We start from the raw sequence: 16,677 nt of genomic DNA, 5'->3' as shown, positions 1-16,677 counted from the left end.
CATAGTTCCACTCCATCACCTGTTGTTCTACATTCTGTCATTCTACCACTCCACTGCATCTGGATTACCCTCTCAGCCCCTATGGCTCATAATACCATCCTCCTAAACCCTGTTGTCTTTTGAGCCATTTCACCACCTGTAGCTTATAGTGCACTCCTCAACCCCTGTTTCTCTTTGTACCACTTTTCACCTCCTGTAGCCTCTTGTTTCACTATTCCATCTCCTGGGGCTCCTAGTGCTCCTCCTTTATTCCCTGTAGCTTCTTAGATCTATGTTTGCATTTAGTGCCACTTACTCCCAAAACTAGCAATTCTTTGCGTCACGCCCTAAGTCCTTGGTGATTTGTTAGTCTTAGAACCTCACCAAGTTCTTGACTCTTAATGCCATTTTCTTATCCTTACCAATCCTTCTGAATCTCATGGATCTTAGCACCGCTTCTGGATCTCACTATTACTTCTCCCATTCAACAACCACCTCATGTTATTCCAACACCCTAAAAATCCATCTTAGTTTCATTATTCTTCCCCTCGTAGTGCAGCCCCCAACTCTTGAGGCTGTTACTACCATTCCCCTACTCCCTGTGGCTAAGTTACTCTCTCACAGCCCCTCTTGACTCTCATTGCCACCCTCTAGCCCCTCTTATCATCAGTACTCATAATCCTTGTGCCACTTTTCAGCTTGCCGCAATAGTTCCTCTCTCTCACAACCGGTGTTGCCATTACCTTTTCTCAGCATGTGGCTCTAACTTTCACTTTCTCGACTTGGAGGTTCTAGTAACGCTCTCCTACACCTTATTTCTACTTCCTCACCTTTTCTGTACTCATTTTGTTATTCTCCTCAACTATTTGGTTTTCATCCCCTTCTTCAAATATATCATACCGCTCCCCACTCCTTCCTCAACTCGTGGTTTGTTATGTGACTCTTCCCACCCCTGTGGCTCATAGTGTCACTTTATATAAACCCATGGTCCTTATTACCATGTACAGTTGCCATCAAAAGTCCTCATACACAGGGCTGTGGGAGGACTTTTGCTGGCAACTGCACCATGTACCCGTGACTCATAGATCCCCTTTTCTTACAATGCATGGATCTCGGTATGACGTTCTTACCCGCTTGCCTAGTTGGTTCATTCTTCCCCCAAACAGAAGAATTTTTATATTTACATTTCTATCCTTTGTTATAAAGGACGTTTTCCTAACCGGTTGTACCTCATCCTCCCCTCCCACCACTTGCGACTCTAAATATGTGTCTGTCAATCCCTACCCATGTGTCTCTCAGTAAATGTCTCTCAGTACATTTTGTCATTATACCTCAGCTATTGGTTCTTAGTTTTACCTCTACTATGTTTCTCACTCCCATTCCCCGTTTCTTTTAAGTACGACTTTCCCATGTTTCTCAGTAGTAAGTCGTTTTTCTCAATACCACTCTTCGTTTCTTTTGATATCAATCTTATGTTTCTCATCACCACCCCTGTGTTTCTCTGTACCACCATATTGTTATTTTCAGCATCCCTCGAAGTCAATCCCTATGACTGTCATAATATTTCATTTTCTCCTCCCAAACGTCTCGGCACCATTCCTCACCTGCCTCTACCTTTCCTTCATTACTCTCTCTACCTCTCCTTCCTTACTTTCTCTATCTCTCTCAGTATTATTCTCTGTGTTTCTGTATGGCTATTCGTCCGTGACTCTAAACTAGTTTCTTGTGTGTCTTAGTACCAACCCTGCTGACTCAGGTATCCCCTTCCCTTCCCAGCTATGACCCTCAACACAATACCTTTTCCCATGTCTTTTGATACAACTCCATCCTTCCTGTAACACTCATTGTGACTCAATGTGATTCAGTGTGACTCCTACGATGACTCTCTATACCAACGACTCTTATTATATTCTCAGCAACACTTCTTCGTGGCTAACATTGCACTTCACATATGGCTCTCAAATTACCATGACTGCCATTATAACCCTCTCTCTGGCTCTCAGTACTCTGTGACTCTCACTGAAACTCATTCCAAGGCTTTATTTACACTTTGCCTCGAGGTTCTAACTAAACTCGTCCGTGACTTTCAACACTAATAATCCATAGAGTTCGGAAACATGTCCTGCAGTTCTCAGTGAACATCGTCCCATGGCTGTTGCATCACTCTTACCTGGCTCTTAGAACAGTAGGCTACACGTACTGTATCGCAGTTCGGAATACAAACATGTTGTTGCGCTCTGTTCAACTCGCCTTACGACTCCTAGTGTACCTTGCCAATGGTTCTCACTACATCTTACCCGGTAGTTCACCTCATCCACAGCTCATCAGAATATCTCATTTTATGCCTCTCAGTGCGCATATGGTTCTCATTAATCTCATAGCGCTCAGTAGTACTCGCCTCGTGGCTGTCAGTATTGTACATCTCGTCTTCTGACTCTCGTACACCTCGCCTGATAGTTCTCAGTACACCTCAGTACATTTGACTCCATCTCTGTCAGTATATTTCATTCCTTTCACTCTACTCACTTCATGGCTCTTGGCTCAACTCATTCTGCCATGGCTCTTGGTACACCTCAACCCACTATGCTTCACTCGGTACACCTGACACTATACTTCACACTATGCTTCACTCGGTACACCTGACACTATACTTCACACTATGCTTCATTCGGTACACCTGACACTATACTCAACACTATGCTTCACTCGGTACACCTGACACTATACTTCACACTATGCTTCACTCGGTACACCTGACACTATACTTCACACTATGCTTCACTCGGTACACCTGACACTCGTTCTATAGTATTATATTCCGTGTCTCCTGGTGATGCAGATCTCGGTACATCTCGCCCTGCGGCTCTAAGTAAACCTTGACCACTGAATCTCACGATGTATTCCTTCTGGATGATGCAAGAGCTCTAACACATTAAAACGCCCATCATTATATCCTGATGTGATGATTGATTTTAAATTATCATCATATTTGAACCGTACACTCATTGGATTCTTTAAAAGTTATGATGTATTGGTCATTCACCATGAAGATATTTCTAATATTTACATTAGAACGTTACTTAAATAATATAATTAAAGTTTCATTTCAATCTTATCCCAATTTTTTTATGAAATACCTGCGAGCAATAAGTGAAAAGGGGGAAATAACTCGAAAATTACTAGTGTCATTTGCTTTTATTTACACTGTAGAGCAGTGGTGGGCAACCTGCGGCTCACCAGACAATACTTCACCATTGTCTACACACATAAAAGAATCATACAAAAAGCGGCGCTGATTTGACTCCACCAATTTTGAGGGCAATTGTCAAGACAGTAACTGTGAGAGTTATATTAACATCAAATTATATTAATATTTTGATAATTCACTGATAATTTTAACTAATTTAACTGTAAATGTTTTTTGAAGTCGCAACACTTGATGATCAACTAGGTGTTGTACTGCTGGTGGTTGTGCTAACCTTTGATGTGTTGTGCACCCCCCCCCCCCCCCAGATGTCGCATATTATGGGAGGCGGTGCACTGTACCATATTATGGGAGGCGGTGCACTGTACCATATTATGGGAGGCGGTGCACTGTACCATATTATGGGAGGCGGTGCACTGTACCATATTATGGGAGGCGGTGCACTGTACCATATTATGGGAGGCGGTGCACTGTACCATATTATGGGAGGCGGTGCACTTTACCATAACTTGTTTTTTTTACGCTTATTATTTCACTTTGATGACAATTCTATTAATAAACATTTTCTGTTAAACATTCGGCCTCTGTTAAATGTGTTTATAGTTATTCGTGGGGTCATGGTTTGTGCACATGTCAAAGTTCAATCTTGTGGCCCACTGAGATGATGGAGGGACACCCATGTGACCCACTGAGATGATGGAGGGCCACTAGCCTAGGGTGGCCATCACTACTCTAGAGTGTCGCGGGTGTCAACAGGATGGTCCGTGTGAACATAAGTGTGGTGCAAGAAAACCAATATTAAAACATTAAAGATCAAAGTGGTCCTTGACTGCATTAGACTTTATATGATGTAAACTACTTCACAATATCGTCCGTCTTGTGGTCAGTATTCATGCCCCCTACCCTTGATATCTTCACCTGGGAGCTCACCACTCACCATACCTTCCTCCCTCACCCTAGCTCCTCACAGTCACCAGTTGGGTGACCTTGACCGTTGGCATGTTACCCCCTCCTCCTCCTCCTCACGGGTGTCTCTCTGAGGTGGACGGCGGTCTGCTTCACACAGCCTAATAAGTGGGAGGAAGAAGAACCACCTCAGCAGTACTCCGTTTAAAAGTTATGTGACCTCTGTAAATATGAAGCAACTGCTTGGTGGGGGGAAAAAAGTTGCACTACCTGTACATCAACCCCAGTTTGAGAAAGCATATTTGAGTAATTTTTAAATTTTGTGTTTCCAAGATTAAACGGGAGCGAAGAATTTAACACAAATTTACAAAGAGCACAACAGCGATATTGACATGACTGATCTTTTTGAGCGCCGCTGCATCCTAGATAAATATATACTGTACATCCCAAGAAAATTTGATATATCATAGAACATCATATACATTGTAAGTGGGTCCCATAGGCATGACTGCCTGTTAGGGACGGTGTGGATACAGCACACTGTAAACTAAGCCTTCGGTACACACGGAGGCAGCATGGGCGGTACTGTACTCGACCGTCTTCACTTCCCCAAGTTGTAAATTTGGGTACCCATTTACAGCTGGGTGAACTAGGAGCGGCCAGGAATCAAACTACCGGCCCCTGGAACAGTAGGCGAGTACTGTATCCGCCCGACCTCCGAACTAAGTCAGAATAATGCCAGTAATAGTAGTGACACTTGTAAGGAAGTATCGGTGTTTGTAAGACAATAGAATATACTGAAAGTTTGAGTGATTCCAAACATCTTTATTCTATTAATTAGCTGAAATAGCGTGTTTATGAAATTGTTAACTTGAAAAGAATGAAGAAAAGGCTTAACCCTGAAGGACACAAGTTCTGATAACTGCACGTACCACAACTGAGACGGGACAATTGGAAAGTTACAGTTGATTCAAAAAACAGAGAAAATCAGGAAGGAAGCTCAGAACGTGTTATATGCCATAATAAGTCGAATGCTTGGGAAATATTGGTAGTCACAACAAAAGTCTCTTCAAACACCTAAGAGAGAAAACTAATATACGGATTACAAAAGAAAGATCACCAGTTGAATTTTCTTTGTAAAAACTGTAATGATAACCTGATAGAAGAGAGTCAGTTGTTTATAAAGGATGAGTGAAGGAGAGTTTCACATAATAGTACTTTGGGCAGTTGTCATGGCAGTGTCCCCCTTCCCTTACACTTACACCCAGACAGTCACCAGTAGTGAGACCAGTCCCCCCTGCTCCTCACAGTCACCAGTAGTGAGACCAGTCCCCCCTGCTCCTCACAGTCACCAGTAGTGAGACCAGTCCCCCCTGCTCCTGACAGTCACCAGTAGTGAGACCAGCCCCCCCTGGCAGTCACCAGTAGTGAGACCAGTCCCCTGCTCCTCACAGTCACCAGTGAGACCAGTCCCCCCTCCTCACAGTCACCAGTAGTGAGACAGTCCCCCCTGCCCACAGTCACCAGTAGTGAGACCAGCCCCCTGCTCCTGACAGTCACCAGTAGTGAGACCACTGACAGTCACCAGTAGTGAGACCAGTCCCCCTGCTCCTGACAGTCACCAGTAGTGAGACCACCACAGTCACCAGTAGTCCCCCCTGCTCCTGACAGTCACCAGTGAGACCAGTCCCCCTGCTGTCACCAGTGAGACCAGCTCCTGAGACCAGAGTAGTGAGACCAGTCCCCCTCCTGACAGTCACCAGTAGTGAGACCAGTCCCCCCTCCTGACAGTCACCCAGTCCCCTGCCCTGACAGTCACCAGTATTGAGACCAGTCCCCTACTCCTGACAGTCACCAGTAGTGAGACCAGTCCCCCTGCTCCTGACAGTCACCAGTAGTCACCAGTAGTGAGACCAGTCCCCCCTGCTCCTCACAGTCACCAGTAGTGAGACCAGTCCCCTGCTCCTGACAGTCACCAGTAGTGAGACCAGTCCCCCCTGCCTCACAGTCACCAGTAGTGAGACCAGTCCCCCTGCTCCTCACAGTCACCAGTAGTGAGACCAGTCCCCTGCTCCTCACAGTCACCAGTAGTGAGACCAGTCCCCCTGCTCCTCACAGTCACCAGTAGTGAGACCAGTCCCTGCTCCTCACAGTCACCAGTAGTGAGACCAGTCCCCTGCTCCTCACAGTCACCAGTAGTGAGACAGTCCCCCTGCTCCTGACAGTCACCAGTAGTGAGACCAGTCCCCTGCCCAGTCACCAGTAGTGAGACCAGTCCCCCTGCTCCTCACAGTCACCAGTAGTAAGACCAGTCCCCCTGCTCCTCACAGTCACCAGTGTGAGACCAGTCCCCTGCTCCTCACAGTCAGTAGTGAGACCAGTCCCCCCTCCTCACAGTCACCAGTAGTGAGACCAGTCACCAGTAGTGAGACCAGTCCCCTGCTCCTCACAGTCACCAGTAGTGAGACCAGTCCCCCTGCTCCTCACAGTCACCAGTAGTGAGACCAGTCCCCCTGCTCCTCACAGTCACCAGTAGTGAGACCAGTCCCCTGCCTCACAGTCACCAGTAGTGAGACCAGTCCCCTGCTCCTGACAGTCACCAGTAGTGAGACCAGTCCCCCTGCTCCTCACAGTCACCAGTAGTGAGACCAGTCCCCTGCTCCTCACAGTCACCAGTAGTGAGACCAGTCCCCTGCTCCTGACAGTCACCAGTAGTGAGACCAGTCACCCCTGGTCAGTCCTGACAGTCACCAGTAGTGAGACCACTGACAGTCACCAGTAGTGAGACCACCAGTCACCCCAGCTCCTCACAGTCACCAGTAGTGAGACCAGTCCCTGAGTCACCAGTAGTGAGACCAGTCCCCTGCTCCTCACAGTCACCAGTAGTGAGACCAGTCCCCCCTCTCACAGTCACCAGTAGTGCTGAGTCACCACCCCCTGTCACAGTCACCAGTAGTGAGACCAGTCCCCTGCTCCTCAGTCACCCAGTCCCCTGCTCCTGACAGTCACCAGTAGTGAGACCAGTCCCTGCTCCTCACAGTCACCAGTAGTGAGACCAGTCCCCCTGCTCACAGTCACCAGTAGTGAGGCCAGTCCCCTGCTCCTCACAGTCACCAGTAGTGAGACCAGTCCCCCCTGCTCCTGACAGTCACCAGTAGTGAGACCAGTCCCCCCTGCTCCTCACAGTCACCACAGTCACCAGTAGTGAGACCAGTCCCCCCTGCTCCTCACAGTCACCAGTAGTGAGGCAGTGGTTACAGAAGCCCTTTTCCTTTTAAACAGAGAAGAAGAGGGCTGTAATATGCTTCTTAGTGTTTCATACTGCATTATTTATTTTCATAATCCAGTCTGTCCAGTTACTAAAACAAACTAAATACGTACTCACTCTAACACCATCGTACAGTATTGTAGGTTTAAAAGCTGCTCTAAATTTAAGTTGCCAATTTATCCTAACATGATTTAGTAATTTACTGCTAAAGCTATTTTTTCTTCTTGCATGACACACGCCAGTTACACTTAGACGCAGGGCGTGGATTGTGTATGTCCAGAACAGTATGAGTGTAGGCAGCTGTGTTAATAACGGGCTGCCTGTGGTGGGTATCCGCCCGATGCCCACACTCGGCACGCCCTACTGCAGTCACCAGTCATCATAGGTTGAGGCATAATATATATATATATATATATATATATATATATATATATATATATATATATATATATATATATATATATATATATATACAGTATATAATTTATCCCCAGACAAAATCAATTGAATAAATAATGATCCATGAATCACACGAGTACGCGCTTCACTATGTTGTATAAGTCATCAGAATATGTATTGTGATAACTCGAACCCACGTGACTGGTCGTCATGGCATAAAACGAGTTGTCTGAGACGAATATGAAGAGTAAGGTGTTCCTCCATCTATTGATTTATCCATGAACATTTATGAATACCTGTTTCTCCCTTTGATACCCAATGCGTAATGAATACTAAACGCTCTTCTACTGGCAACTGTCCTCGTGAAAATAACTCGTTAGTTTCACCATCTTCTAGGTTTGTGATTGACCTAGAAATAATCTCACTACCAGATATTCATCAACCAAATCACAGCATTCATGGACTAAGAGCTTCTTAATATATTTTCTGCTCTTGTTGAACTATAGTCGAAGCTGTACTCCTGAAACATTATATCGCTCCGGAAGGTGTTGTGTTAAGAATGTTTCCGCCGGTGATACAATGAACAAATAGCTTGGTATAGTGTAAGCCAGTACCTGAGTTATGATGACAGATGTACTTCAAAATAGTACATTAAGTGAAAATGGTTTGCGTAATGTACACATCACACACATCCTCCCACCAAAACAAATAGAGAGGAACGTTAGAGTGTTCGGTGCCTGAGAACAGGACTTTGAAATAGTTATAGAAAAGAAGGAAACGTAATTAATTGGACGGTATAAACTATTTTTGGCCCTTTTGAAAAGATTAACTTTACCACCTTCGAAAACGTTATCATAGTCACGTAAGGGAATTATTTGACCTTAAATATAATCGTTTTGTTAGCGAGGCTTTTCGTTAATTATAATAATGCGATCAATAAGATTTTGTTTTTTGAATTATAGTTTTATTATCAATTAAAATGTAATGGTATTAAAGTGCGACTTGGAGATAAAGATTAAAAAAAAATGACAGCTACATATAGGTTAGGGGTGACTAAAGGAGACTACAAATTATTAAATTCTCTATTTGTTTCTTATAGAACAATTAACAGCCATGAGTAATCTTGAATTAGAGTCACAAGTCAACAACATACAGTATATGAGCTGATGATTTAAGAGCCTCCTATTTGAGTTCTTTTGCCCTGATGCACCTCCTGGGTTGACCTTGTTGTTGCTGCTGCTGCTCTTGCTGCAACACTTCAGCTTCTTCCTGCAACATCCTTGCCCATCCAGTATGTCTGTCTAATAGCTTCCTTATCCGGTTTTGCCACGGTGGATAACGTTGTTGAGTGACTCCAGCCACCACACAGCCACGGGAATCCTTCTAAGGCCACTTTCACCTCTTCTGCCGCCATCTTCAGGTCTTGTTTAACCCACATCCCCCATAGACCATCACATACATTATCCAATCACTCCAGCCGACACCAAGTCAAGACACACATTTTTTTTTTGCAGTTTACGATGGTTCCAGTGGAGACGAGGATATGATGGAAGACGTGGAGCGAGACCCTGGTCCCATGATGGACACCGGAAGTGATGTAATCTTAGATTATCCCTCAGACTGTTTCAAAGAAGCCTGTTATGTCAAGTGTCCTATGTGTGCGGTTAGTGTTTCTTTATTTCTGTGCACATCACGTATGCCAAAACTCCTTCATGTCAGTCCTCTTTATATGTTTCTTTTAATTCTTAAGTCAAACGCCTATCTACATTCATTGTCCGAGTATATGAGCCACATGTTGCCTTGCTTGTATTAACAGTTATAAATCACTGTACAGGGTGACCCCTCCTCTCCATTTTGGCAAGGCTGGGGCCATTTACGGCTGAAGACTTACCAACTGATTGAGAACAAATATTTTGAGACAGCCGTCATCACCATGATCCTTCTGTCATCTCTGGCCCTGGCCCTTGAAGACGTCTACCTGAAGGGTCGGCCAGTTCTCCAAGACGTACTCTACTATATGGACAGGATCTTTACTGTTATCTTCTTCATTGAGATGTTGATTAAGTGGGTAGCACTCGGCTTCGCCAAATACTTTACCAACGCCTGGTGTTGGCTCGACTTTCTGATTGTGATGGTAAGTTGGTTCACTTGATTTTACTTGTGTGCGTAATTGTGTATATGTATCGATACATTTGTGTATGTGTATATTTACAAAAGAATGTTTACAGTGCTGTGTGTGTGTGTGTGTGTGTGTGTGTGTGTGTGTGTGTGTGTGTGTGTGTGTTTTAACAGGCCACTCTAAGTAAAGCACTGTTGTATTACTGCATATGTCCGTGTTTCTTTAAACACCATAATAGTTTTTTTTTCGTACTGTAAAGTAACTCAGAAACTATTCATGTCATTTAATGTTATGGGATTGCAGAGAGGTAGTGGGGGCAGTGAGGTGGCGCTCGGCAACTCTTCACAGTGTGTTACCTTCACCTAGGATAAACCTCATAATTATTCTCGTATATAACAGCGCGGATTTGTTACAGTATTCTCTTTAATTCTTTATTCTTAATTATTTTTAAGATAATTGTCCTGGAAGCAGAATTCCTTAAGCTGAACCACCTTTATGTAGCAATAGATGTCATGCTCGCCAACTGTACTGTTTAGCACACCTACAGTATGGAGTTACGTTGTTCACCAAGCCAACTGGGTTATTATAAAAAAAAAAAACACTGATCAGCTTTAATAATTATTAATGCTACATTTTATCTATCTATTGCAATATAATTTTGCTCTGAAGGTAAGTGTTAGACTCTAAATGGTTGAGCTCCAGTGCTGGAGTCCTTAAGTGAACTGTACAGTAAGTCTGGTACTGTTCACTGCTGCTCAAGCCCCTTTAAGCATAACCTTTGTGTGTTCTTGAAGTCCACTCATGAAGAGTGTGTGTGTGTGTGTGTGTGTGTGTGTGTGTGTGTGTGTAAAAACAAATACACACATAATGAAAAACTATTGACGACACCATAATATACATATGAGAAACAGATTTGTAATGTGTAAATGTGTAAGTTAGTATATACGAGAGTGTGCGGGCAGCATGTTTAGGTATATGTTGAAGAGGCATCACACTTCTTGTAACACACTTGGTCTTGTAGGTGTCACTGATAAACTTGGCTGCTATTTGGGCCGGAGCTGACGACATACCAGCGTTCAGATCGATGAGAACGTTGCGCGCGCTGCGGCCTCTGCGTGCAGTGTCGCGTTGGGAGGGTATGAGAGTAAGTAGTGAGCCGTGTTGCGCTGGGCCCTGGTTGTGGTGGTCTCCGTGGGTAGTTTCGCTGCTGCCCATGCTAGTCGACACCACCTATAACCCATAACACCGCCATAGTGGGTGATGACTGGACGCATGGGCAACGCTGCTGTTTTGTCAACCATCAGTGTTCGTTGAGCTGTGTCTGCCACCGCCACAACCCCGTTGTCTGGTGACCCTTGCCATTTTCTAAATGACTCATCTTGACTGTTTCATTCCCTCCTCGTCCTCGCTCCTTTTGGTTACTGTTTTAAAGAATTCTAGGACAACCCCTCTCTCTCCCCGGCTGGAATAGTTTGTGAAATTGTGCAATCTTTGCCCTTTGTTTCTTCTTCTTTTCTTTATATTCATCATTCCTCTGTTATTCAAGCATATCTTTCTCATTCCTCAGTAGCCATAGATGACTCCCTCTTCACGACTCGAAGCTTTCCTTGCCACCCATACTTGACTTCCCTAATTATCACCATTCTTCGTTGTTTTCTCAGTCCTTTATCATCCTAATTGTCCTCCCGAACCCCAGTCTCCCCTACACATTTCTCTTCTAACTCTCTACGCTCAATATTGTCCTCCCCAACTCACACAGCTATCTCCTAACATCCACAACTGTATATCGGGTAGATCCTCAACAGCCATAGGAGTACCCCTGAATATTCGCTAACTCCAGTTGTCCTTTCTAACTCCCTCGATTGATTTCTTCAACCTCGGTCTCTACCAGTTCAGCTTTCAGGGCCAAAAGTCCCCACTTATCCATTTTGTTCCCTCGTTATCTTCTTTGCGGTGATCCCAAACACCTTATTGACGTCTTTCTTCTAACCACCATAGTTTTTATCACCAACGCCCATCTTCTCAATGTTTCCTCTTCAAGACCCCATCATCTCAGGTTTATTTCATTTCTCCACCACCTCCGAATGTTAAGGGCATGGTAAAATAGCCGGTGGTTGTGGCGGTAATGTGTCTAACTAATATCTTCCCCTGTAGTGTACGATGTTGGCCGGTGGCGTGCGTGCCGTATGTGTTCATACTTCTACTGTAGTGAGCGCAAATCTCTTCCTGTCTCTCTATTTCCTGTGTGTAACTCTTGTGGGCTCTGATTTCCAGGTGTCCTTGATTAACCTTGTGGCAACCCTGGCTGGAGCAGGCAAAATTCAGGCTTTCAAAACGATGAGAACGCTGCGCGCTCTGCGACCCCTGAGGGCCCTGTCCCGTATGCAAGGCATGAGGGTAAGTGGTGCCCTCCCGCAGCAGCCATGTCCCAGCAGGTGCTGCACCGCGCATGACCCCCACCTGCCACATGACCATGTAGGCTACCTACTCCAGCAACCCAGCACCCACCCCAATACTTCCCAGATTGAGGTGGCGGAGCCTCTTAGAGGTGCTGCTGGAATCTTGCCGCCGCCCTCACCACTTGTCATACTCGCGTTAACTTATCCACCCTATGCCTGCCCACTTCTCCCACGGGGCTTGGTAACCGGGAGACTGCGGGACTGGCTGGACTGGACTGGGTATAAAATCAATTTGCCTTTATCAGACTCTTTCAGTGCCATGCAAACGGATTAGCGGCCATTAGAAGGCGAAAATAACCATAAATCTTGGGTCAAACAGTCCCGACGCATGCGAACTGGGCATGTAATTGCATGGGTCTCAATTCAAATATCGCATGAGTAAAATTTTTCCATTGATTCATTTTTATAAATGCTGTGACACAAAACCACAAAAGAAGAATAAAGTTTCAAATACACTTGAACTGATTGTGTGAGACGAATTTTCATTGATTAATAAACTGAAGCACAAATACTGGTTGAAGTCCTTCAACTGGCACTAACACATACTGTACAGCATTAGCTGAGGCACACTGCCCTTACCACGCTAGACAAAAGTTCACTCGCAGGTGTTATTACAAACTTGATGAACCCTGACAAATTGTATACAATAGTTAAGTTAACAGAGATTATACGCGTAACAATCTTTTTACTGTTTGCTAATATATATTTTTAGTGGTTGGTAACCTCACCATCCCATCTTTCACATCTAAATGTCTAGACGACTGCACCTAAACGCCACACAGAACAATACTATCACTCACTTTTATTTTAGTTCCTGGACTCTTTCACAGATATGACATATACAGTAACTAGTTGGTCAAGAAATCTTTATAAGGATGATGAAAAAATGAAGAAAAAAAGTCTGGCACTGAAGTTAGCAAAATCGCCCGATGTCAATTTCTCTTTATTGCACAAAAAAGTGAACAATAATCCCAGAGAGAAAAGCACTGGAGTTTCCTTAAGTTCATCTAAGTTGAAGCACCAGTAGCGCCTTTACTACTTTCAACAATTTACTGCATGTATCAACTGCCTGCACTTGTCGTATGCTTTCCCTGTTTTCCTTCTAATTTATTGGCCTTACGTTGATACCTGGATATTTACTTTTACATCAGTCTCTTTGTCTTGTGCCAACTATTCACTAACAAGTAACAAGTAAATAGTGTAGCCTCGCACTGGCATGGCTTTATTGTTGTTCCAGAGTTTATATTTAATTGCAGATATTCTACTTGTTTTATAATGGTCATAGAATCACTTTTTGTAAAAACTTTTGATTGACTAGAGGCTCAGAGCAGAGACTTCCCAAGGCCCGTAACATTAAGACGGAGGACACATGCATCAAGGTGCTTTCATAACCAGTCCCATAGATTAATCTCAAGTTAGAGGTGAGTATTTTAGACTTTAGAAATGGCATTCTATATATTAAGTTATGCTTCAGTCTATTAGGATGAACTAAAAGATCTCTTACTGGACTTGTGGTTGCTAATTAAATTATGTATTATGAGATATCGGTATCCAAGATGAAGTTATTGTTTAGACAAGGAAGTCTACGAGTGGCAATACAGTACGTGGTTCTTATCTCTATGTTATGGGTCTTCCGTAGTTTCAACTCTCCTCCTAATGGTTAGGATTTCAGACTTTGGGACATTTTGTCAAATTATATATTGTGGAAACTGAAAACTTAGTGTGATAGGCTTGTTCTATCAAAGTATAATTTACAAAGTTTGCAGTTCATAGTTTCATTAATTATATTTCTCTCTTTATTAACATGATCAGTTTAAAGTGAAGTTTTTTTTGTTTCATCTTATTTTGAAATGTTTTTATGGATGTTCTTTCTCCATATCTCACCATGGCTCATAATGTTCTCTATTTAGTTAATATTCTGGACTCTAACACATTGTTAAATTAATGTTTATTTCATATTACCAATTTATTTCTATTTCGTCTTTTAATTTTTTAGTTTATTACAACTATTATTTACCTTTAACTGGTGTTTAAATTTTGTTTAGTTTTTTCGTTTTATATTCGTTCATTTTCACTCATCCTGTTGCATTTTCTTCCGGTATATTTAATTTTTCTTATCATTTCATTCCAGCCATTTTCTTTTTATTAATATTGTTATACTGTTTCTTTTTTTTCGTTGATGCGCCATAATTCGTGATATAATTCTTTCACGGTTTATATCCTGTTTCCTATAATTCCTGGTATAATTCTTCCATGGTTTATCTCCTGATCCCTTATACTGCTTCTTCCATTCATTTTTACTTTCATAATTATTTCCAGGGGCAATTGCTTGTCATTTTTGCTCCTTAATCCGATTTAACCTATTCGTCCATCCATCTGATAAAATAAGATCTGTGGATTAGGTTTATTTTCTGCCTAATATGTCTGATAATCTTGACATAACACTCTGCTGCTTAAGTTTATATTCGTTCCAGGAGGTATGTTGCATCTTTTTCATTATAGTGTTAATTTTATTGTTACTTTCTGTGTTAATCGCAATACTGACATTAAAAATACAGTTGAAAAATCTATCTTTTTAATTCAATTTTTCCATCTTCTAAAAAAAATTAATCGCTTTTAAATATTAGTCATCTACCTATTAATAACATATCTTTAGGGATTCCCGGCATTTTTTTATTTTTCTACAGTCAAATACTTTTAGATTCCCTTATTTTACTATGGTTCGTTAACTTATATTGTCCCATGTTGGTGTCTTTCCATTCTGCGCCGAGACAGTATCCTAGTGCAATGTTCCCGTGTCGCCAGCCAGCCTTGTTAAGTCCTCTGTCAGTGGCGAACTTTGTTATATCTTCTGAAAAACAATGAATCTTCTGCCATTATAAAGTCATAAATCATATGTAACTTTAACGTGTATTAACGATTAGGCAGAAAGGAGTGGTGGTGGTGAGGTGTGTCCCAGTAACAGAACACCCGGTACACATTGTCAATATACGTCCAGATACTCATAAGGTGTTTCTATTCCTGTTTTGTTGTTGTCATTAGATAATATTACACCAATAGCAGTGTTTTAGAGTGTTGGTTCTTTTCATTAGTGATTATGACATTCAACCAATCTGCATTCTTGGAAAAGTACAGATATAAACGCTTGTCAAAAAGTATAAAATGTATGCACTAACGTCTGTCAAAAGTATAGAAATGTATGCATTACTGTCGACCCAGTTTTTTCAGTAAGTTAATCTTCCAAGAACAGCTAGAATGCTGCTGGTGACCGAATAACTCAAATGTTATGGTCTTTACCCACTGCTCAACATAAGCGATATATAGCACACAACGTAATATGAATTAGTAAATGATTTTCTCATTGTCTTTTATATGTGCTGTAACAAGTAGACAAACTATGAAAGTAAACACATCAACAACTTAACTAAGGTTGAATTAAGCCAACGTAGTCTAACTAAATTAACTAAGCTTAACCGCAACTAACCTGACCTCTCCAAACGTATATAAACACAGCTTTATCAATGATGGGTCGAAGTTTGACCATTAGAATACCACTTACACATAAGCTAGTGAGAATAATCGACTTGGTTTATATATTACTGAATGTACTGTATAGAATTTCTCGGAACTGGAAACAAATGTCATACTTCTTCTTCCATCTTTAATGTTTTGAGCGACATACTGTAAACACTGGTGTAATAAGAAATTTACTGGATATAGTATAAACAATATTAATGTGATAAATGGCATATAATGGATGTTGAGGCGCAGAAGTACAGTACAGTACGTGAACGCTCCTCCTTCACAATGTACCTTAAACTCTTTAATTTATGAAAGTAAACCACATCTTCAACCTAATTTTCCTTGTGGATTTTCATCTTATTAATCCTCCATAACTTCACGAGGTACAGTCTTCTAGCCCTCACTCACTAAGTACTATCGCTGTTTATATGTCCATACCGTTAATGACAAATTGTTTTCTTGGGGAACAGGTATGTGTATGTAACACCATTTTGGCTGGACTTCCCTGGTACAGGTATAGTGACTCCCTCTATTACAGGTGGTGGTGAACGCCCTGGTTGGAGCCATCCCATCCATCGTCAACGTGCTTCTTGTCTGTTTAATCTTCTGGCTGATTTTTGCCATCATGGGTGTGCAACTCTTCAACGGCAAATACCACAAAGTTAGTATCATTACTCTACATCACACTCACCACAATTTTTTTCCACTGGGACAATACCTTCTACCACACATCATGCCCGTTACTGTTACATAATTATGGTAAAAAGAAAACTCTCTCATTCCGTAACCAAAACCAAATTCGCTGTATCTGTGTTTCATA

At 42.5% G+C, this 16,677-nt stretch overlaps 1 protein-coding gene across 14 annotated transcripts in view; it reads left to right on the top strand.

The window, feature by feature from the left end:
* LOC121854140 (sodium channel protein para-like) overlaps nt 1–16,677 on the top strand; it is a 168,912-nt gene that overhangs the window by 131,656 nt on the left and 20,579 nt on the right. For all 14 annotated transcript variants that reach the window (XM_042348544.1, XM_042348543.1, XM_042348542.1 and 11 more), the window contains 4 exons: nt 9,272–9,420; nt 9,592–9,891; nt 12,151–12,273; nt 16,396–16,518. In XM_042348544.1, the coding sequence (XP_042204478.1) occupies nt 9,272–9,420; nt 9,592–9,891; nt 12,151–12,273; nt 16,396–16,518 (695 nt within the window). The remainder of the gene's footprint in view (nt 1–9,271; nt 9,421–9,591; nt 9,892–12,150; nt 12,274–16,395; nt 16,519–16,677) is intronic.

Source organism: Homarus americanus, unplaced genomic scaffold (genome assembly GCF_018991925.1).
Source record: "Homarus americanus isolate GMGI-L3 unplaced genomic scaffold, GMGI_Hamer_2.0 scaffold24277, whole genome shotgun sequence".
Classification (NCBI taxonomy): domain Eukaryota; kingdom Metazoa; phylum Arthropoda; class Malacostraca; order Decapoda; family Nephropidae; genus Homarus; species Homarus americanus.
The sequence above is the reverse complement of the archived record's forward strand: the minus strand, read 5'-3'. Positions and strand labels throughout refer to the sequence as shown.